The 21,006-nt window shown below is 54.2% G+C and overlaps 1 protein-coding gene across 2 annotated transcripts; it reads left to right on the forward strand.

The window, feature by feature from the left end:
* Nucleotides 1-675: 675 nt before the first annotated feature.
* Nucleotides 676-18,578, forward strand: SERINC2 (serine incorporator 2). 2 transcript variants are annotated; one of them, XM_063177397.1, is made up of 10 exons: nucleotides 676-769; nucleotides 10,352-10,513; nucleotides 11,708-11,895; nucleotides 12,873-12,952; nucleotides 13,843-13,980; nucleotides 14,504-14,673; nucleotides 14,761-14,851; nucleotides 14,940-15,075; nucleotides 16,862-17,077; nucleotides 17,671-18,578. In XM_063177397.1, the coding sequence occupies exons 2-10, from the start codon at nucleotides 10,478-10,480 to the stop codon at nucleotides 17,807-17,809; spliced, it is 1,194 nt and encodes a 397-aa protein (XP_063033467.1). In that variant the 5' UTR covers nucleotides 676-769; nucleotides 10,352-10,477; the 3' UTR covers nucleotides 17,810-18,578. The 2 variants fall into 2 exon arrangements, with proteins under 2 accessions (XP_063033467.1, XP_063033466.1); XM_063177396.1 differs by lacking the exon at nucleotides 676-769 and adding an exon at nucleotides 2,892-2,994.
* Nucleotides 18,579-21,006: the final 2,428 nt, after the last annotated feature.

The raw sequence follows: 21,006 nt of genomic DNA on the forward strand, positions 1-21,006 counted from the left end.
AGCTCATGTGCCTGCAAGGACAGCGGGAGCGAGGGGACAAACACCTGCGCGGCCACCGCGTCCTTCCGAGGGGACAGGGACTGAAGGACATTCCCGCTGCGGGTGTCACAGGGCTCTGACACGCAGCCAGGAGCAGCAGGAGCTGCCAGAGCCCCCGAGCCGTGCCGGGGCTGTGTCAGAGCCAGACCCGTGCCCGGGGCAGGATGTACCCACCCAGCGCCTCCGGAAAGGAGAAACCTGAGAGCAGCTGAGATCAGAGCGCAGTTTTCGGGTGCTGACCTCTCCTGTTGCAGGGCTGTGTCCTGCCAGCAGATTTTGGGAGCCCACAAAGGCTCAGATAATCCTTCATTGGTTTGTGCCAGCTGCCGATCAGGGGCCAAACCCCGGAGCTTTACCTCTGGAGGAAGAAGTGTGACACCCTTCTCTTCCTCAAGGACACAGATGACATGTGGCCCCAGCCCTGTGCCCCCGAGCTGCGGCTGTCACACACTCATGGACTTTCTCCTCTGTCTAAATTTAGGGTCTGGATGTGGGCTGGCACCTCCCGGTTCATCCCAGCCCTGAATCATGCACGGCAGAGCACTCACTGCCCTGGCAGGTCACGCCAGGCTCTGGCTGGGCAGGAAGAGCAGGAAAAACCTGCTCAGTGCCACCCTCAGCCCCTTAACCCGGGTCTGGCCCTGCTGGGTCTGCTGGGAATGCTGGAGCTGGAATTTTTGGTGTAAAATCCAGCAAGAAGGGCTCCTGCAGGAGGAAAAGCCAAGATGAGGTAAAACACAGATCCATTGCTCCACGAGGTGGAGTGTGACATTCACATTCTCTGAAAAATCCCTTCGCCCAGGATTTTTCTCCTGGAAACCTGAGAAGCCTCAGAGAAAAGGAAAACAATTCTTATCTCATTTGCTTCTCCTGTGTTGTGCTCATGTGGAATGTGTTTAGAGATTGTTTATCCACAGGTGATTGTTCCATTGGATTCTGCTGGGAGTTGTTTTCACTCTTTGGCCAATCAGGGCCAAGCTGTGTTGGGACTCTGGAGAGAGTCAGGAGTTTTCATTATTTTCTTTTTAGCCTTCTGTAAGTATCCTTTCTGTATTCTTTAGTAGAGTTTAGTATTCTTTAATATAATATAGTATTATAAAAAAAGGTTATAAATGAAAATATAAATAATAAGTTATAAATTAAAATAAAAATTAAATTAAATACTACAATATAAATATTAAATAATATAAATTAAAATTATAAATTATAAATTATAGTATTATAGAGTAATAAATTAGCCTTCTGAGAACATGGAGTCCTCCTCATCATTCCTGCCTTCGTCAGGGCATTCCCTGCAAATCCAATAGTGGGGAATGGCTGAGGCAGAGAAAAGGAATTCTGCCTTTGCCCCTTGCCAGCCTCATCCTCAGGTTCCAGAGAACCCAGAAATCCCACAGGGAAAGGCTGCACCAAGGAAGGCAGATCCTCCATGGGAGAGGATTCAGACCAGGCCATGCTTCAGCAACTGAAACCATTTCAGTCGTGCTAGGACACCCTGAGTGCTGAGGGAGGGACTGGTGGCATTGTGAGGCCGCTCTCACCACCTTTCACTGCTCCTGGGGAGGGAGAGAGGAGTCTGGAAGGCTGCAGGGAACCAAATGTCACTACCACCCTCCAGAGGGGCAGGGAGGATCCAGGGAGCTGTGCAGGCATCAGCCTCTCCGCAATCCCTAGGAAGGTGTTGGAGCTAATCCTGGGAAGCATTTCCGGGCACATTAAGGATGACAGATCAGGGGAAGCCAAGCTCAGCCAACCTGACAAACTCCTCCAGGGGCTTGGGTGAGCAGTGGATGTTCCTGTACAATGGCGAGATCCCCCAGACCCCTCTCCAGGCCGATCAGGCCCAGCCTCCCAGCCTTCCCTCACACATGGGGTACTCCATACCCTGAATTACCTTCATGGCCTTTGCTGGAGTCTCTCCAGCATGCCAACGTCTCTCTTGTTCTGGAGAGCCCAAAACTGGACACAGCACTCTGGGGTGGCCTCACCAGTGCTGACCACGGGATCCCCTCCCTCGGCCTGACCAGCCCAGGACACTCTCACCCTCTGCAGCAGGGACTCGCTGCTGCCTCAGGCTGCCCCCAGGGCCCAGCAGCACCCCCAGGGCCTTTCCTGGAGCTCTTTTCCAGCTGAGTGACCCCATTCCACACTGGAGCCTGGGATTGTTCTCCCCAGGGCCAAAACTTTGTCCTTTCAGCTTGTTGGACTTCCTGAGGCTCCAGGCAGCCTGCAGGGCCTGAAGGGGCTCCAGGAGAGCTGCAGAGGGACTGGGGACAAGGATGGAGGGACAGGAGCCAGGGAATGGCTGCCAGTGGCAGAGGGCAGGGCTGGATGGGATCTTGGCAATTGGGAATTGTTCCCTGGCAGGGTGGGCAGGGGCTGGGCTGGAATTGCCAGAGCAGCTGTGGCTGCCCCTGGAGCCCTGGCAGTGCCCAAGGCCAGGCTGGACATTGGGGCTGGCAGCACCTGGCACAGTGGCAGGTGTCTCTGGAGTGGCACTGGGTGGGATTTCAGGTCCCTTCCCACCCAAACCCTTCTGGAATTCCATGACCCCTTCCCGCGGGCTGTTTCCTGGCCATGTCCCTAGTCCTGGCGATGTCCCCATGGTGGGGTGGGGTCCCCTCGGCAGTAACGGGGACCGAGGGGAGATGGAGGAGGATGAAAGGGCAGGGAGGGCTGTGGAGAGGATGGAGAGGGCGCTGGAGTGAGGATGCAGGAGCCATGGAGGCACTCCCCTGCGGGCGGGACGGGGCCCGAACCCCCCTCGCTCTCTCTCCGCCGCCGTAGGGGCCGCCCCGGGGGAGGCGCAGCGGGCGCGGCCGGCCCGAGCTCCCGGTCCGGGCGGAGCCAGGGCAGCGGCGGCGGCGGCGGAGGGAGCCGGGAGCCGGGAGCGGCACCGGGAGCGGCGGCAGCACCATGGGGGCCTGTCTCGGGGTCTGCTCCCTGCTCAGCTGCGTGAGTGCCCGCCTGGAGCGGGGGGAGCCGTGCCGGTGCCGCAGCGGCGGGCGCGGCCCAGCGCGGGCTGCGGGCGGAGCAGGGTCCGGGGGGAGCTGAGGGGGCTGAGGGACACCCCGGCTCTGTGCCCCGCTACAGCCGGGCGCGGAGGGGTCCAAGGGGTGCCGGGAGGGCCATGCGGGGTATCCATGGGGGATGCACCCCTGTGTACACCGGGGATATGAGGGATCCCCGGCAGGACACACCTCTGGGTTTGGAGGCTTGCAGGGGACCCCCAGGGGATGTTCCCTGTCCTGTGCAGCCGGGGGGGATGCAGGGGACCCCCGGCAGGACACACCCCTGTGTAACCAGGGGGATGGAGGGGACACCCGGAGGATACTCCCCTGTGTACAAGGGGGATAGGGGGCACAGCCAGGGGTTACACCCCTGGATATGGGGGGGTTCAGGGGGGTGCATCCCTCGGTGGCTGGGGAGGTGTGGGGGATCCTTTGCTCAGGGGGTCTCACTAAAGCTGGGGTATCCATGGGAGACACAGAGGGCTCACTCCAGAGAGCTCTGGGGCCCGTGGTGAGGGAACGGGGGGGAATGGGGAGGGAATGGGGTGGGTGGTGCACCCCAGGATGCCTGGGGGAGGTGGGAAACCGGAGCGGGATGCCATGGCCCAGGGCAGGTGTGGAGTGTGTGATTTGGGGTGCCATGGCTCAGGTCAGGCTCAGGCTGTGTCTTTGGGGTGCCATGGCCTAGGGCAGGCTCAGGCTGTGTGTTTGGGGTGCCATGGCCCAGGACAGATGTGGGGTGTGTGATTTGGGGTACCATGGCCCAGGGCAGGTGTGGGCTGTGTGTTTGGGGTGCCATGGCTCAGGAATGCTCAGGCTGTGTGATTTGGGGTGCCATGGCCCAGGGCAGGCTCAGGCTGTGTGTTTGGGGTGCCATGGCCCAAGGCAGGCTCAGGCTGTGTGTTTGGGGTGCCATGGCCCAAGGAAGGCTCAGGCTGTGTGTTTGGGGTGCCATGGCCCAGGGCAGGAGCGCAGTGTGTGATTTGGGGTGCCATGGCCCAGGGCAGGTGTGGGCTGTGTGTTTCGGGTGCCGTGGCCTAGGGCAGGCTCAGGCTGTGTGTTTGGGGTGCCATGGCCCAGGGCAGGAGCGCAGTGTGTGATTTGGGGTGCCATGGCCCAGGGCAGGCTCAGGCTGTGTGTTTGGGGTGCTGTGCCCTGTGACGTGGACTGTGTGGTTCAGGTGACTCAGGCACCTGCCCACAGCAGCACTTCCTGCCCTGGCACTGCCTCACCTGTGGGCACAGTGCCAGGGCAGGGCTGTGGAACCAGCCTGGGAGCTGCTGGCCTGGAAACCTGGGAATAGGACCTGTTTTGTAACCTGACCTCTGAGTGCTGGAGGTTTAACGAGCAGGATGTTTGGAAATGAGGGGTGGGAGGGGGGTCTGCAAGGCCCCCCTTCTGTAACACCTTCCTGTGCTTCTCCTTATGGAGAATTGGGAAAGCAGATGTTGGGAAAGCAGGGAGTTACCCCAGAGCAGGCCTGTAGAGGTTTCTGTATGAATTCTGGATTTTTTTTCGCCCAAAAACTGTTGTGGCTCAGACTGTGGTAACAGTAGAGTCATTGTATAGGTTTAATTTTCCTGTTCCTTCCTGTGGAAGTCGTTGATGCAGGGGCTAGTTTTGTACAGGTCTGAGCTGAAGAACAAAAAACCCCAAACTGAATGAAGCATTCCCCCTAGTCTGTGTAATTATTAAAAATAATTACTTTTAACAAGCTTTTGTTTAATTTTGTTGTTCCTTCCAGTGGGTGTGGTTGGTGGGGCTGTTCTAGCACCCGTCTGAGCTGAAGAACCGCAACACTGAAAAAAATCCAAACCAAACTGAACAAACTGAACAATCCCCCCAGTCCTTTTTATTTTTTTATTGTTATTTTTAACAAGAACATCCTGACTAACTCCTTCTGCTCTGCCTGCATCCCCTGAGTCACAGCACCACGAGATTGCCAAGCCCCTCCTTCAGTGCTTTCCCACTACAAGCTGCTCCTGAGTGAAACCTTGAATCACAAAAGGAGAATTTCTCTGTCCCTGCCTCCTGTGGTTCTCCAGGCTTTGCCCACGGCTGCCCACGAGCAGTGAGGTCATTCTGAGCTGCTTTTCTGGGTGCCAGGCTTGGGGTCACCAGCAGAAGGCTGCCCCAGGCAGAGCAAAGCCTTGGGCAGTCCTCAGACACCCCCTGGGGACACGGAACCTGGTGGCACCAATCCAAGGCCACCTGACAGGCAGGAAGGCCACCAGCTCCCCAGGCTGTGGCGATGGGGTGGGATGGTGCTGATTGATTAACCTGTGGATGGGGTGGGATTGGTGCTGATTAACCTGGGGATGGGATGAGGTGGGATGGGTGCTAATTAACATGCTGCTCGTTAATTTGGCAGTAGACAAACACTGGCTGCTCAGCATCGCTTTGGGTTGACTCACTCGGGGTGTACCTGGGACTGTTGGGATGAAGGCAGCTGAAGGTGTGGGGTAGATGGGGTGGTGTAGATGGTGTGATGTAACTGGGATGGTGTAGTTGGGGTGGTGTAATTGGGGTAATGTTATTGGGATGGTGTCATTGGGATGGTGTAGATGGGGTGCTGTAATTGGGGTGGTGTAGTTGGGTTGTGGTGGTGTGGTATATTTGGGTTGTGGTGAGGTGGTGTAATTGAGATGGTGTAGTTGGGTTATAGTGGGTTGGTGTAATTGGGGTGATGTTATTGGGATGGTGTAGATGGGGTGGTGTAATTGGGGTGCTGTAGTTGGGGTGATGTAACTCGGGTGGTGTAGTTGGGTTGTAGTGTGTTGTAGTGGGGTGGTGTAGTTGGGTTGTGTAGTTGGGTTGTAGTGGGGTGGTGCTGTGGGTCAGTGCTGTTGGGTGAGTGGTTTTGGATTCAGTTGTTGGGGTGATGTTGGGCTGGTGTAGTTTGGTTGATGTAGTTGGGTTGGTGTGGCTTGGTGATTTGGGGTGATGTTGGGTCGGTGTGTTTGAGTTGATATTGTTGGGGTGGTGTAGCTGGGTTGGTGTTGGGTTGGAGTTATTGGGCTGTTGTTGGGATGATGTAATTGAGGTGGTGTAGTGTGGTTGGTGGTGTGGGTCAGTGTTGTTGGGGTGATGTTGGGTGGGTGTTTTTGGGTTGCATTTTTTGGGGTGATGTTGTTGGGCTGGTATAGTTTGGTTGGTGTAGTTGGGCTGCTGTTGTTGGGGTGGTGTTGGGTGGGTGTTTTTGAGTTGATGTTGGGCTGGTGGAGTTTGTGGGTTGTGTTGGGCTCATGTTAGGGTGGTGTAGTTGGGTTGGTGGTTTGGGGTGATGGTGGGTGGGTGTGTTAGAGCTGGTATTGCTGGGGTGGTGTAACTGCGTTGGTGTTGGGTTGGAGTTATTGGGGTGATGTTGGGCTGGTGTAGTTGGGCTGTTGTTGGGATGATGTAATTGGGATGGTGTAGTGGGGTTGGTGGTGTGGGTCAGTGTTCTTGGGGTGATGTTGGGTGGCTGTTTTTGGGTTGGTGTTTGTTGCAGTTTGGTCAGTCGTGTTGGGCTGGTGTTGGTGTGGTTGGTTTGTTGGGGTGGTAGAGTTTGGATTATGTAATTGGGCAGGTGTAGTTGGGCTGGTGATTTGGCTTGGTGTTGTTGGGGTGGTGTTTTTGGGCTGTAGCTGGTGTAGCTTGGTCAGTCTTGTTGGTCTGGTGTTGGTGTAGTTGGGCTGTAGTTGGCGTGGTGTTGGGCAGGTGTAGTTGGGTTGGTGTGTTGGATTGGTGTAGTTGGGTTGCTGTAGTTGATCTGCTGTTGGTGTAGTTGGGCTGTTGTGTTGTTGGGATGATGTAATTGTGCTGATGGTGTAGGTTGGTGTCATTAGTGTGGTGTTAGGTGGCTGTTTTTGGATTGGTGTTGGGGTGATGCTCTTGGGTTGGTGGGTTTGGGGTGATGGATGATATTTTTGGGATGGTGGTGTTGGACTCGTGTAGTTTGATCAGTTGTGTTGGGCTGGTGTTGGTGTAGTTGGGCTGGTAGAGTTTGGGTGCTGTTATTGGGGTGCAATTGTTGGGACACTGTTTTTGGGGTGCTATTGCTGTATGGGTGTATTTGGGGTGCTGTTTTTGGGTGTATTTGGGGCGCTGTTGCTGTCTCAGTGTATTTGAGGGTGCTGTTTTGGGGTGCTGTTGCTGTATGGGTGTATTTGGGGTGCTGTTTTTGGGATGCTGTTGCTGTATGGGTGGTTTTGGGATGCTGTTGCTGTCTCAGTGTTTTTGGGGTGCTGTTTTTGGGGTGCTGTTGCTGTATGGGTGGTTTTGGGATGCTGTTGCTGTCTCAGTGTTTGTGGGGTGCTGTTTTTGGGGTGCTGTTGCTGTATGGGTGTATTTGGGGTGCTATCTCTGTATTTAGGGTGCTGGTTTTGGGGTGCTGTTTTTGTACAGGTGAATTTTGGGTGCTGTTTTTGGGGTGCTGTTGCTGTATGGGTGTATTTGGGGTGCTGTTGCTGCTGCTGTCTCAGTATTTTTGGGGTGCTGTTACTGCATGGTGTCCCACACTTGTCCCACACTCTCCCACTCTGGGCAGGAGGGATGGGAGCAGCCCTGACGTGCCTGAGGTGAGCTGCACTCAAGGGGGAAGTCAGCAGTGAAACCGGAGAGTTTAATCATCCACCAGCAGCTGAAACCGACACTTCCTCATTAACCCCCTTCTCTCCTGCTGCTGCAACCACTTCCCTCGTTGGCTTTTTCCATTCTGCTCTTTGTCCCTTCACCGTGTTCGCATTTTGGGGCAGCTTTAAAAATCTTTGGAAGGAGAATCAGAGTGCCCAGCACTGCCGGGAGTGTGTTCCGTGCTGTTAACCATTGTTTTTTAAAGAAAAACACTGGAATCAGTAGTGCCAGGGCAGCTGGAGGGGTCAGTGTGGGGCACAAAGGGTTCCTCAGCTTCACTGGGAAGGAGCTTTGAGGGAGTGATCCCAAAAGGAATCCAGAGGATTCCCGTGTGACGGAGCAGAGCAGTGGGATGGAGATGCTGTATCCCATTACCTCAGCGGCTGCAAGAGCTATGAAACCTGAGATACAGACAGGGAGTTTGATGTGTGAGAGTCATCCTGCAAAACAAACATCCAGGGATGCTGCGGGCTCCCAAAAACCTTGCGCTTGTTGGAGGGAGCCCAGAGGAGCCCACGGAGCTGCTGCAGGGCTGGAGCCCCTCAGGAGCCAGGCTGGGAGAGCTGGGGGTGCTGCCCTGGAGAGGAGAAGGCTCCAGGCAGAGCTCAGAGCCCTTGCAGGGCCTGAAGGGGCTCCAGGAGAGCTGCAGAGGGACTGGGGACAAGGATGGAGGGACAGGAGGCAGGGAATGGCTGCCAGTGCCAGAGGGCAGGGCTGGATGGGATCTTGGCAATTGGGAATTGTTCCCTGGCAGGGTGGGCAGGGGCTGGGCTGGAATTGCCAGAGCAGCTGTGGCTGCCCCTGGAGCCCTGGCAGTGCCCAAGGCCAGGCTGGGCATTGGGGCTGGCAGCACCTGGCACAGTGGCAGGTGTCCCTGGGCTGCAATCAGCTGCCATTGAAGATCCCTTCCCACCCAAACCACTCTGGCATTCACATTCCTGAACCAAGGATGGAAACCAGCACCAAAACCCATTGCAGCAAATGGAGAAAGGAAAGGAAAGAATGATTTCCTGGCTGGTTCCAGGTGCCCCCAGTGCCATTTGCCACAGGGGGTTTGTAGCCTGGCAAGGCCTGGTTAGAGAGGTTTGGGCTGTGCCAGGGTGCCCAGAGCAGCTGTGGCTGCCCCTGGAGCCCTGGCAGTGCCCAAGGCCAGGCTGGGCATTGGGGCTGGCAGCACCTGGCACAGTGGCAGGTGTCCCTGCCATGGGAATGGGATGGGATGGTCTGAACCCCCAAATCCACACCTTCCTAAACAACACCAAACCTCCTGATTTTCCTGTCCAGATCTGCTGATTTTTGGACTGGTGCTTTTTGTTTCAGTTGGCACTGAAGGAGGAGGAGCTGGAGGTGTGGATGGAGCACTGAGGGGCTTTGCTGCATCAGATGATGCAGGAATTCTGCGTTTAAAGGGATTTTTGTTGTTGCTCTGCATTTTTTTTAATTGGAAGGGAAATACAGTAACGCTGGTGCATTTTAATGCACTCTGGTGCACGTGCTGCATTTAATGAGGCTGAAATGAAGCAATCTGTAATTGAAAGCCATTTTCTCATGCTTCCAAGTTGAAAACGTGTTGTGATGCCTCTAAGCAGCTCCTCGAGAGGCAGGATGAGAATTTCCATGGGATCCCTTGGGTCTCTCACCCACCCCAGCTCCTGTGGGTGCCATCAGCTCAACACAGCTGTTCACGGGGCAGGGATGTGGGGCTGGCATGGGATAAGAGAAATAAGTCAGGAAGGAGTAGATTTTTCTCAAATAATGGTGTACTTATGCTTAAAAAATATTCAAAGCCACCTTTGGTGATTTGGGGGCATCAAAGTGGTCACTTGTGCTGAGGGAGCCACGCAGAGCAGCTCCACACCTGGTTTTGTTTTCTGCCATGTCCATTTTTTTACGCTGATTCCAACAATGAGAAACGTATATTTGAGTCAATACCGGTCTTTAATTAACACTGAGCACAGGCCCTGATTTGGAAGCACAAATAATAAACACACAACTCATGCACATCCCTCAGCAGAGGAGAGAGCAGAGCCCTTCCCCTGCCTGCTGTGCTGAAGTCCAGGAGAAGAGGAGCTGTTCCAAGGGAACAAGGTTTATCCTGCACTGTCCCTGCGCAGGAAACTCCCACCAATGTTTTGGGTGTCCTCAACCAGCATTTCCCTGCTCTGGCACAGCAATGGGAGTGTCTGGAATGGGTGCACCTGGCAGCACTGCCCGTGCTGGATTTGGGGTGCCAGGGGACTCTTGGGGCTGCTGTGCCTCAGTTTCCCCACCTGTCAAGTGGCCTTTGCAGAGGGGAAGGATGGCAGGATGAGTTGCTTCCCCCATGGTGCTGATACCAATATCTTCCCATCCTGGATTGCACTGAAAGGGCAGCCTGAAATTGTGTTGAAAACCTCATTTTTGTACAAAAAGGAGGCAGGGCAGGGCTTGCTTTGACCAGGTCCTTGATGGAGCAAAAAACATGAGGGTGTCGCCAGACTCTGGGTGTCATTTTCCATGCTGGTAGTTCCTGCAGTTCTTTCAGTTTTCAGCAACATTTTTGGTGAATTTAGTGCCATTTCCATGAGGTCCTGTGGGCTGTGGTGTGAGTAGCTCTAGGCAGCAGTGTGGATTCCCAGGCTGATCTCCTTAAGGATCAAACTGATTTTGGGGCCAGTTTCTGCCCCTCAACACTGTTCTCCTTGCAGGTGTCATGTCTCTGTGGCTCTGCCCCGTGCCTGCTCTGTGGCTGCTGCCCCTCGGCCAAGAACTCCACCATCTCCCGCCTCCTCTTCACCTTCTTCCTCTTCCTTGGCACCCTCGTGTCCATCATCATGATAATCCCGGGCGTGGAGAAGGAGTTGCACAAGGTAAAGAACTCCTGGAGGTCAGGAACTCCTGGGAAGAAACGACCCAGCTTGTGATGGGGACTTGAGGCTGAACCAAAAAAGGGAATTTTTGGGTCATGATGTGCTTTTGTTCCTTGTTTTTTTTTTTTGAGTATCTCACTGGGAGCAGCCATTATCAGCCCTAGTTTTCCATCAAGGGGAAACACAGTGGGATCATTTCATGCAATTTTTAGTTTTCTCAGATGTCTCCCAGGAAAGTTTCCTACATCCCATTTTTTGGGGTTCAACTGATGAACGTTGAGGTTCAACATTTGTTTTGGGGTTCAACGGGTGCACATCAGGGAGGAGGGACTTCAGGTGGAGGAGCAGAGCTCTGCCAGCTGAGCTGGGCTGTAGGGAAGAGCTGGTTCATGCCAGCTTTCCACTGACCAGCTGGGTGGCTTTATCTGTGGCATTGGAGCAGTCATGGTCTGACCCATCCTTGGTGGCACCAGGGCTCGTGATGAGTGTGGAATCACAGAATGGTTTGGGTTGAAAGGAACCTTAAACCTTTCATCCCCTGCCGTGGGCAGGGACACCTTCCACCGTCCCAGGCTGCTCCAAGCCCTGTCCTATTGTAGATGTTTTTGGCCCTGATGAAGGGAGAAATGATGAGGAGGACTCCATCTTATCAGAAGGCTAATTAATTACTTTATTATACTATATTATTCTATATTATATTGCATCTATATTACATTGCATACAGCTAAACTGAATCTGTCAAGCACCCAACTCAACTCCACTGCACAGAATCTCATGACTGTCAGTGACAGTCCCCACACACACACCTGGAACCAATGGCTCAGTGAATCACAACACTCACACCAGAATCCAATCACCAATTCCCTTCAGGTAAACAATCTTCCACAATTCATTCCACTTGTGTACAACACAGGAGCAATCAATGAGATAAGAATTGTTTTTCCTTTCTCTGAGGTTCAGAGAATGTGAAACCCAGAAATATTCTTGGGAAGAATTGTGCCTTGCTTTTCTCTGTGAAGAGAAATGTGGCTACACTGTCCAACCAGGCCTGGGACAGTTCCAGAGGTCCAGGGGCAGCCATAGCTGAGGCTGCTTCACCAATCCAAGCAGTGGATCTCCATCCAGACCTTCCCACAACCATCACTCCCCATAGGATGTGCTGAGGTGATGCTGACACTCCCATCCCTGTTTCAGCTCCCTGGTTTCTGTGAAGGCAGTGGCTCAGTGCTGGGGGTGCAGACCAAGGTGGACTGCAGCAGCTTCCTGGGCCACAAGGCCGTGTATCGCATGGGCTTCGCCATGGCCGCCTTCTTCTGCCTCTTTGCTGTGCTCATGGTGTGCGTGAGGAGCAGCAAGGACCCACGGGCTGCCCTGCAGAACGGGTGAGTGTGGGAGGACACCAAAGGGTAACTCTTGGGTCTGAGTATTGTCTTGGTTTGGAAAGACAGGAGTCTGCTGAGGAAGGCAGGAGCCTCCCCTGAAATGGAGAATGTAAACCCTCCCCACCCCTCCAAATTGCTATAAATTTTAAATTAAGGGGCTCTCAGGCAAAAAAAATATGGGAGCAGGAATAACAGTTCTTTAATAGGGAAGAAAAAAAAAAGGATAAAATAAACAATGCAGTACAGTAGAACAACAGTGCCAGAGTCAGAACCCAACCTGACACCCTGTGGGTCAGGCTGTTGGCAGCAGTGCCATTGGAATTGTGGCTCAGCTCTCCTGCAGTGTCAGGGCTGGTTCTGCTGGAGCAGGGATCCTGGAGAAAGGTGCAGTCTCTGCCTCTGAAGATCCAGGGGCAGAGGCAGCTGCTGTTCCTCTGGGCAATCCAGTGCAGAAGCCGTGCTGGTGTTCCAGAATCTCCAGATTCTATCCGGGTAGGAATGCTTGGCTCCTCCCTCTGGGCTCCCATCTCCCAATGGGATGCTGTAGTTCTTATCAGCCATGCAGGGACATTCAATAGCTGTTATCAGCAGGTGTCCCCTCCAAGGGTGGTGTGAATGTGGTCACTCATAGAGAGAGATAAGGCAAACTGCCTACTTGACAAAATATAATCTGCCATACAGATGGTAATAGAAAACATCTTGCATTGAAGTCTGGAACAAGTATAAAACCTCAATCTCCTTACTTTCAAAGGATAATAGTGATCCAATGGTCTTAGGAGCCACTCATCTTGGTGCAAATCCAGGTGAAAGTAATGGACCTCTCACTAGTCCTAAACACGTTCATACTCCTAACCCTAGCAACCCTCTCCACCCCCATCCTATTTCCACCTCTGTCCAACAGCCTGGGGTGGGGACAGGCAGGACCCCCATCCCTGTCCCTGCCACATGCACACTGTGCCTCCTCTCTTCTCCCACAGCTTCTGGTTCTTCAAGTTCCTGGTGCTGGTGGGGATCACGGTGGGCGCCTTCTACATCCCTGACGGCACCTTCACCTCAGGTGAGGAGTTGCCCGTGCCCTGCTGGGCACTGACGCTGGCTGGGGGCTCTGTACAAATCATGAACAGGATGGGGCTGCTGTGGAACATGCTTTGAGCTGTTTTATTTTCCAGCATCAGTCTCATTATATGATTATGACAATGGGAAGATGCCAGCAGCTCAAATCTCAGGCAGCAGACCAAGAATTTAATGTTACAACTTACTTTATAAGTTTTTTGACCAATCACACAAAGCAAAAGCACATTGACAGTAGTTCTATCCAACCACTATAAGCACAGGTACCTTTGGTTAAAACAATGCTTGCTTTTTTCAAATACAATACCTGCTTGTAAGCCTTAAAGCAATGCACAGAGCTCCATTATTAAGCTTCAACCTTCCTAATATCTTGCTGGATAAACTTTTCTGTAGCTTAGAGAGTTATTCTAGACAAGCATTAATACACAGATCATTGTTCTATTTGTCCTTGCTTTTCTACAGTTTAAATAATTTTCTGCTAACCTATCTCATGGCTGCTGTTTAGCTCTAATCACAGTTCTTCTGTCTCGGAGGCCTGCCTTTTGCAGCTTTCCCAAAACCCTCCTAATTTTGTGGATTCCCACAATTCCCCCTCTCTGTTCACCTAAAAAGAAACGTTCATAATTGTGTTGTTTATTACTTGCATTTTGTAGCTTTACTATAATATTTCTGCTTATTACCTGCTTAAAGCATTTTCTTGCTTGCACTAAGCATTGCTATATTACAACACAGCAATTTAATGCTGTGAAAGTCCAGTGAGTTGAAAGGGCATAAATTACGCCTGACAATAGTTACAAGCCATTGCTCGAAAAACTCTTGTCGATTCCAAGGTCTTAATTCAAAACCTTCTTCCGTGGTTTTTCTCCTCCCCTCAAGTCTGGTTTTACTTCGGTGTGGTCGGCTCCTTCCTGTTCATCCTCATCCAGCTGGTGCTGCTCATCGACCTGGCGCACTCCTGGAGCCAGCGGTGGCTGCACAACGCGGAGGAGGGCAGCGCCAAGGGCTGGTACGCAGGTGGGTCTGCTGGGCACCCGTGGGTCTGCTGGGCACCCGTGGGTCTGGGGCTCAGCTCATCCCAGGGCTGGGTCAGGCTGAGCTGGCCAGGGCTGGGGGGCTCTTCTCTGTGACCGCGTTCGCAGGGATTTTAGGATGAGGGAAGAGATGAGGATCTGACTCCACGTTTCAGAAGGCTGATTTTTTATTTTATGATATATATTATGTTAAAACTATACTAAAAGAATAGAAGAAAGGGTTTCATCAGAAGGCTGGCTAAGAATAGAATAAGAAAGAATGATAACAAAGGTTTGCGGCTTGGACAGAGAGTCCAAGCCAGCTGACTGTGATTGGCCATTAATTAGGAACAACCAACAAGGGCCAATCCCAGATGCACCTGTTGCATTCCACAGCAGCAGATAATCATTGTTTACATTTTGTTCCTGAGGCCTCCCAGCTTCTCAGGAGGAAAAATCCTAAGGAAAGGATTTTTTATAAAATATGTCTGTGACACTGCTCCAATCTCTTTGGTGTCCTCCCCCAGCCCTCTGCACCGTCACCTTTATCTTCTACGCCGCCTCCATCACAGCCATTGTGCTGCTCTACGTCTACTACACCAAGCCTGAGGGCTGCACAGAGGGCAAGGCCTTCATCAGCATCAACCTCATCCTCTGCCTCATCGTCTCAGTTGTGTCCATCCTCCCCAAGATCCAGGTGAGGCAGTGGGGGGCACCCAGGGGAATGGGGCTATGTCACCCTGGGGTACAGGAGCACCCCCAGCACCCACTGTTGTGTTTGCAGGAGGCTCAGCCACACTCGGGGCTGCTGCAGGCATCCCTCATCACCCTCTACACCATCTATGTCACCTGGGCCGCCCTGGCCAATGTGCCGAGTAAGCCAGACCCGCCTGGGCTTTGGGGAGGGCTGGTTGGGGCAGGAGCACCCCCTGCACTGGGGTCTGTCCCTCTGTGTCCCCCCAGGCCAGCGCTGTAACCCCACGCTGCTGCTGAGGAACAGCACTGGCTCAGCCACGGCCACCGAGCCCCTGACAACCTGGTGGGATGCCCCGAGCATCGTGGGGCTGGTGATCTTCATCCTCTGCACTCTCTTCATCAGGTGAGCACTTGGTTTGTGTCCTTGTGTGCAGCCACAGGGGGCACAGCCTGCAGGACAGATGGCCAAGGGCTGGGCAGGGCTGGCAGGGCCACAGGCACCCAGGCCTTTGTGCCCTGGGCTGGGCAGCGCCTCTGGAGGCCCCACAGGAGGAACTTTCCTGGCAGGGGCTGCACTTTGCTTCTCCATCGGCCTCCCTGGTGAGGCTGGCAGGGGCTGCAGGTTGATGGCTTTTGTCCTTGCTGCCCCTCACATCCCCCTGCCCCACAAACAGCCCCAGCCCTGAGCCCAGCCATGAGCACAGAGCTGTGGGAAGGGCCACTAGGGCGAGGTCACACCTTGGACCAGGGCTTCTGTCACCAAGGCTCTTTGTCCAGCCATCCCTGTCCTCAGGGTCACAGGCCTGACCATAGTCACAGCTTTAGGGTTTCCCCACAGCCCCAAATTGCTCTGCCTGTCCTGGGGATGGCCCCAAGAACAGAGCCCCTGCCATGGGGTGGCCTTATCAGAGCAGATCACTGGATGCCCTCCCTCAACCTGCAGGCAGAGCTTTGCTTGTACAGCCCAGGACACTCTCACCCTCTGCAGCCATTCACATTTGTTGCCTCCTGTTCCCCCAGTGCCCAGCAGCACCCCCAGGGCCTTTCCTGGAGCTCTTTTCCAGCTGAGTGACCCCATTCCACACTGGAGGCTGGGGTTGTTCTACCCAGGGGCAAAACCTCCCTCTTCATTCTCTTTGTTGATCTGGACATGGTTCCACTTAGCCTTCAGTGCCCAAAGGGGTTCTGAGAGAGCTGGAGAGGGGCTTTTGTGACGGTGTTCACAGGGGTTCTTGGGTGAGGGAAGAGATGAGGATCTGACTCCATGTTTCAGAAGGCTGATTTATTATTTTATGATATATATTACATTAAAACTATACTAAAAGAATAGAAGAAAGGATTTTATCAGAAGACTGGCTAAGAATAGAAAAGGAAAGAATGATAACAAAGGTTTGTGGCTTGGGCTCTCTGTCTGAGCCAGCTGACTGTGATTGGCCATTAATTAGAAACAACCACATGAGACCAATAAAAGACATCTGTGACAGGCTTTGGACCAGGGTGACAGAGATTTTGGGGTTCCCCACAACCTACCCCAAACTGTAGCACACCCAAAGGGGCTCCAGGAGAGTTGCAGAGCTGCTGAAGGGCACAGGCAGAGTTTTTATGGTTTCCCCACAGCCTGTTAGCATTCAGAAACACATAATCACGAGAATGATTACATCCAGGTGCTTTTATTGAGGAGCTCTGGGTGTCAGGGGTACAAACCCAAATCTGACTCTGATATGGGTTTGGGATGAACATGTTTTTATGTTCTATCGTTATATAACTTTCGTGTTAATTATTAAACTTATATTGTTCTATTGTATACGTAGATTTCATCCAAGCATGGGCTCCTCGTGGTCCCCCTCAAACTTCTAACATAGTTTCTCATGATTTTTCTTATGATTAAGCAATAATTATATTTAATTACTAAACAATCATCACATCTAACAATTATATAATTTATCATATACTGCTTACACAGCTGCAATTTCACACGATCTGGCAAACACTAAAGCCTAACATTTTCAGAGTTCCATTTTTAACATTTTTCCAGGGCCCCACAAAGTCTAGCTTCTTTCTAATTGCCCGAATTTTATAATTTTAAAACATTTTTACTATACTATCACCTCCACCCCCCAAAGTGCCCCGGGGACAGCAGCCCTGCCGTGGGGGCGGTGGTGCTGACCCCGCTGCCGCTGTGCCCGCAGCCTGCGCTCCTCGGACCACCCGCAGGTGAACAAGCTGATGCTGACGGAGGAGAGCGGGGCCGGGGCCGGGGCCGGGCCGGGCGGGGCGGAGGAGGGCGGAGTGCACCGCGCCTACGACAACGAGCAGGACGGAGTCTCCTACAACTACACCTTCTTCCACCTGTGCCTGCTGCTCGCCGCCCTCTACATCATGATGACCCTCACCAACTGGTACAGGTGAGAGCGCCCGTGGGCACCCGGGGCTGTTCCCGTTCCTGCGGGTGCCCTCCTCGCGGGTGCTGTGCCCGTGTGCTGGGCACTGCTGAGGTGTGTGAGGAACCTGCTCCCTTATTGGCGTTAATTATTGTTAGGGTTGTGCCTGGGCCTGCCGATGTCCTCTGCTGCAGCCCGGGATCCCTTGGGAGGGGGAGCAGGGGCCGAGGCTGAGGCTGCTGTGGTGTGGTCACAGCCCAGGGTGGCCACAGTGGTGGGATCACACCCCGGGATGGCTGAAGCAGTGGGGTCAGAGTCCTGGGGTGGCTGCATCAATGGGGTCACACTGTGAGGTGGCTGCAGAAGTGGGGTCACACCCAGGGGTGGCAGAGAAGTGGGGTCACTTGGGGTGGCTGCAGCATTGGTGTCACACCCAGGGGTGGCTCCGGTGTTGGGACCACATCCAGGGTTGACTGCAGTGTTGGGGTCACACTCTGGGGTGGCAGCAGCCACGGGGCACATCAGTGTTCCTCTCGGTGTTCCCTCGGGGCCCCCGTCCCTCCGTGGCACCGTCAGGGTGTCACAGTGATGGGTGCCACCTCCCGTGGCTGTTCCAGGCCGGACAAGAGCCTGCAGGAGCTGAGCAGCCCCTGGACAGCCGTGTGGGTGAAGATCTCCTCCAGCTGGGCCGGGCTCCTGCTCTACCTCTGGACCTTGGTGGCTCCGCTGCTGCTGCCGGACCGGGACTTCAGCTGAGGTGGCCCTGGCCGTGCTGCTGCCCCCGTGGCTCTGTCCCTCGAGGCTGGGGACAGCCCCAGCTCTGCCTCAGCCTCTGCTCTGCACGCAGAGCTGCTGTGCTGTGTTGTGCCTTCTTGCAGCTCTTTAGTTTTAATTTGAAAGGGATGAAGTGCCAAGCAGAGAAAATTAAGGGCTGGGAGAGACCTGAGGGTGGTTTTAAAGCTCTCAGCATCTCTGTGTTTGTGTAGTGCCTTGGGCAGTGCCTCCAGACCCTCTCTGCCCAGCAGACACCACTGCCTTGTCTTGGGAGGGTTTGGTTCTCCCCAGCTGCAGGGATGGGTCCCTGTTGGTGCCTTTTGGGGTCTCTGGGGTCTGGCGGGGTCCCAGGACCCAGGCCCTGGCCAGTGTTGTGTCCCCAAAGAGGGAAACAAATCCGGAGACTTGTGGCTGGGGCAGAGGCCCTGCTGTGTGCCAGGTCCTGCTGTGTGCCAGCCTTGGTGGTGGCCCCAGCTCCCTGTCCTCTGCAGGGCACAGCTCAGTGTCACAGCTCCCTGGGCACAGCTCAGTGTCACAGCTCCCTGTCCATGCAGGGCACAGCTCAGTGTCACAGCTCCCTGTCCTCTGTGGGACACAGCTCAGTGTCACAGCTCTCTGTCCTCTGTGGGACACAGCTCAGTGTCACAGCTCCCTGTCCTCTGTGGGGCACAGGACAGGGTCCCACAGGCCTGGCCCCAGCTCTTTGCCTCGTTAGTAAAGTCTCGTTTGGAATAAACACAGTTTATTTGGATTTGGCCGTTTGGAGTCTTTCCTGGTGGGTGGGTGCCCGGGAGGAGGAGGGAGTGGGATGTTTTAAACTGAAACTAAAACTAAAAGGGTGGGGGCACAGCTGGCAGGGCTGGCATTGCTTTGGGGCATGGAAACTCTGAATCCCACTGCCAGCCTGTGACACCCCCAGAGCCGGGGTGGTGGTGAGCAAAGGGGGGTGCACAGCACGGTGTGCAGACCATGCCCGGGGATGGGCACAGGGATGGGGTGAGCTCCGTGCGGGGCACTCACGGTGCTGGGGCACAGAGCAGGGGCGGCCCCTGGCAGCAGGAGCGGGCACTGGCGCAGGTGGGAGCTGCCCTGGGAGCCGCGGGGCCGGGCAGTGCCCGCTGCCCACCGCGCAAAGCAGCCCTGGGACCCCGGCTGTGCCGCCCGTCCTGCTGCGCCCCAATCCCATTCTGATTTCCAATCCCATTCCTGTTCCCATTCCCATCCCGTTCCCGTTCCCGAGCGGGGCGGCTCCAGCCGCGCGATGGCGCTGCGAGCCCGCGGAGCGACTGCGGCACCGAGCCGGCACCGGTCCGACACCCAGGGATCCCATCCTGCTCCCTGTGACTCCATCCTACAACCAGTGACCCCATTCTGCTCCCTGTGACTCCATCCTGCTCCCTGTGACTCCATCCTACAACCAGGGACCCCATTCTGCTCCCTGTGATCCCATCCGCAACCCAGTGACTCCATCCTGCTCCCTGTGACTCCATCCTACAACCAGGGACCCCATCCTGCTCCCTGTGACTCCATCCTACAACCAGGGACCCCATTCTGCTCCCTGTGACTCCATCCTACAACCAGGGACCCCATTCTGCTCCCTGTGACTCCATCCTACAACCAGGGACCCCATCCTGCTCCCTGTGACTCCATACTACAACCAGGGACCCCATCCTGCTCCCTGTGACTCCATACTACAACCAGGGACCCCATTCTGCTCCCTGTGACTCCATCCGCAACCCAGTGACTCCATCCTGCTCCCTGTGATCCCATGCTGCACCCAAGGACTCTCAGTGTGCACCCAGTGAACCCCATATGGCACCCTGGGACCCCATCCTGCACCCAGTGACTCCATCCTACAACCAGGGACCCCATCCAGCACCCAGGGACCCCATCCTGCTCCCTGTGATCCCATCATGCACCCAGGGACCTCATCCTGCACCCAGTAACTCCATCCTACAACCAGGGACCCCATTCTGCATGCAGGGACCCCATCTGGCACCCAGGGATCCCATCCAGGCCCCAGTGATACCATCCTGCACCCAGGGACCCTCAGTCTGCTCCCAGGGACCCCAGCCTTCACCCAGCAGCCCCATCCTACACCAAGTGACCCCATCCAGCATCCAGGGACTCCCAGTCTGCATACAGTGATGCCATCCTGCTCCCTGTAACCCTCACCCCACACCCTACCCTCTGCACCTTGCACCCTGCACCCTTCACCCTACACCCCTGTGTCCCTGCATGGAAGGTTCTGGCAAGGACGGGATTGCCAGATTTATTTCCCCATCATGCCTTCCTCCACAATTTCTTTCCAGGAGAACAGTCAATGTTCTTTGCTCTGTTTTCTTCAGGAAAGCCCCTGGCAGTTCCACCCCAATGCCAGGCTCTGTGTGCCCCAAAACAAGCCAGGAAATCAAGGCAGGGCACTGGGGTGACCCTGGCTGTGCTGCCTGTGCCTTCCCTGGGTTTGGGATTCCAGCAGGGCAGGTTGTTCTGCTGCCATCGGAGCCATCCCTCTGGATTTATCTGCCCCAGGAGCTCCAGCCATGGGGAGGCCTGGCTGCTTTTGCCTTCCTGGCTGCATTTTGGGAATATGTTAAATAAAAATATCTTAAAAAAAAAAAAAAAAAAAAAAAAAAAAAAAAAGGAAAGAGAAGAGAAAAAAGATGGATTGATGGCACAAAATCCCCCAGAACTAAGCCTGATGTGAGTGGGACTCATGGACAGTCTTGTCACAGACATCTTTTATGAAAAATCCTTTCCTTAGGATTTTTTCTCCTGAGAAGCTGAGTGGCCTCAGGAACAAAATGCAAACATTGATTATCTGCTGCTGTGAAATGCAACAGGTGCATCTGTGATTGGTCTATGTTGGTTGTTTCTAATTAATGGCCAATCACAGTGAGCTCAGACAGAGAGCCGAGACACAAACCTTTATTATGATTCTTATTCTATTCTTAGCCAGCCTTCTGACGAAATCCCTTCTTCTATTCTTTTAGTATAGTTTTAATGTAATATATCTCATAAAATAATAAATCAGCCTTCTGAAACATGGAGTCAGATCCTCGTCTCTTCCCTCATCCAAAAACCCCTGCGAACACGGTCACACAGTCTGAGCCCCATTTCCCTCTCTGGGAATGTTCTGAAATCCCCACAGGGCTGTGGCTGTTCTGCATTTGCCTCTC

This window comes from Melospiza melodia, chromosome 27, assembly GCF_035770615.1.
Source record: "Melospiza melodia melodia isolate bMelMel2 chromosome 27, bMelMel2.pri, whole genome shotgun sequence".
NCBI classification, from domain to species: domain Eukaryota; kingdom Metazoa; phylum Chordata; class Aves; order Passeriformes; family Passerellidae; genus Melospiza; species Melospiza melodia.

Bases quoted from the DNA above. Each gene is read 5' to 3' on its own strand.
- SERINC2 (XM_063177396.1), top strand. From the start codon at position 2,956: ATGGGGGCCTGTCTCGGGGTCTGCTCCCTGCTCAGCTGC. The intron at 2,995-10,351 runs GTGAGTGCCCGC...TTCTCCTTGCAG, and splicing joins TCTGCTCCCTGCTCAGCTGC to GTGTCATGTCTCTGTGGCTC. The intron at 13,981-14,503 runs GTGGGTCTGCTG...GTCCTCCCCCAG, and splicing joins CGCCAAGGGCTGGTACGCAG to CCCTCTGCACCGTCACCTTT.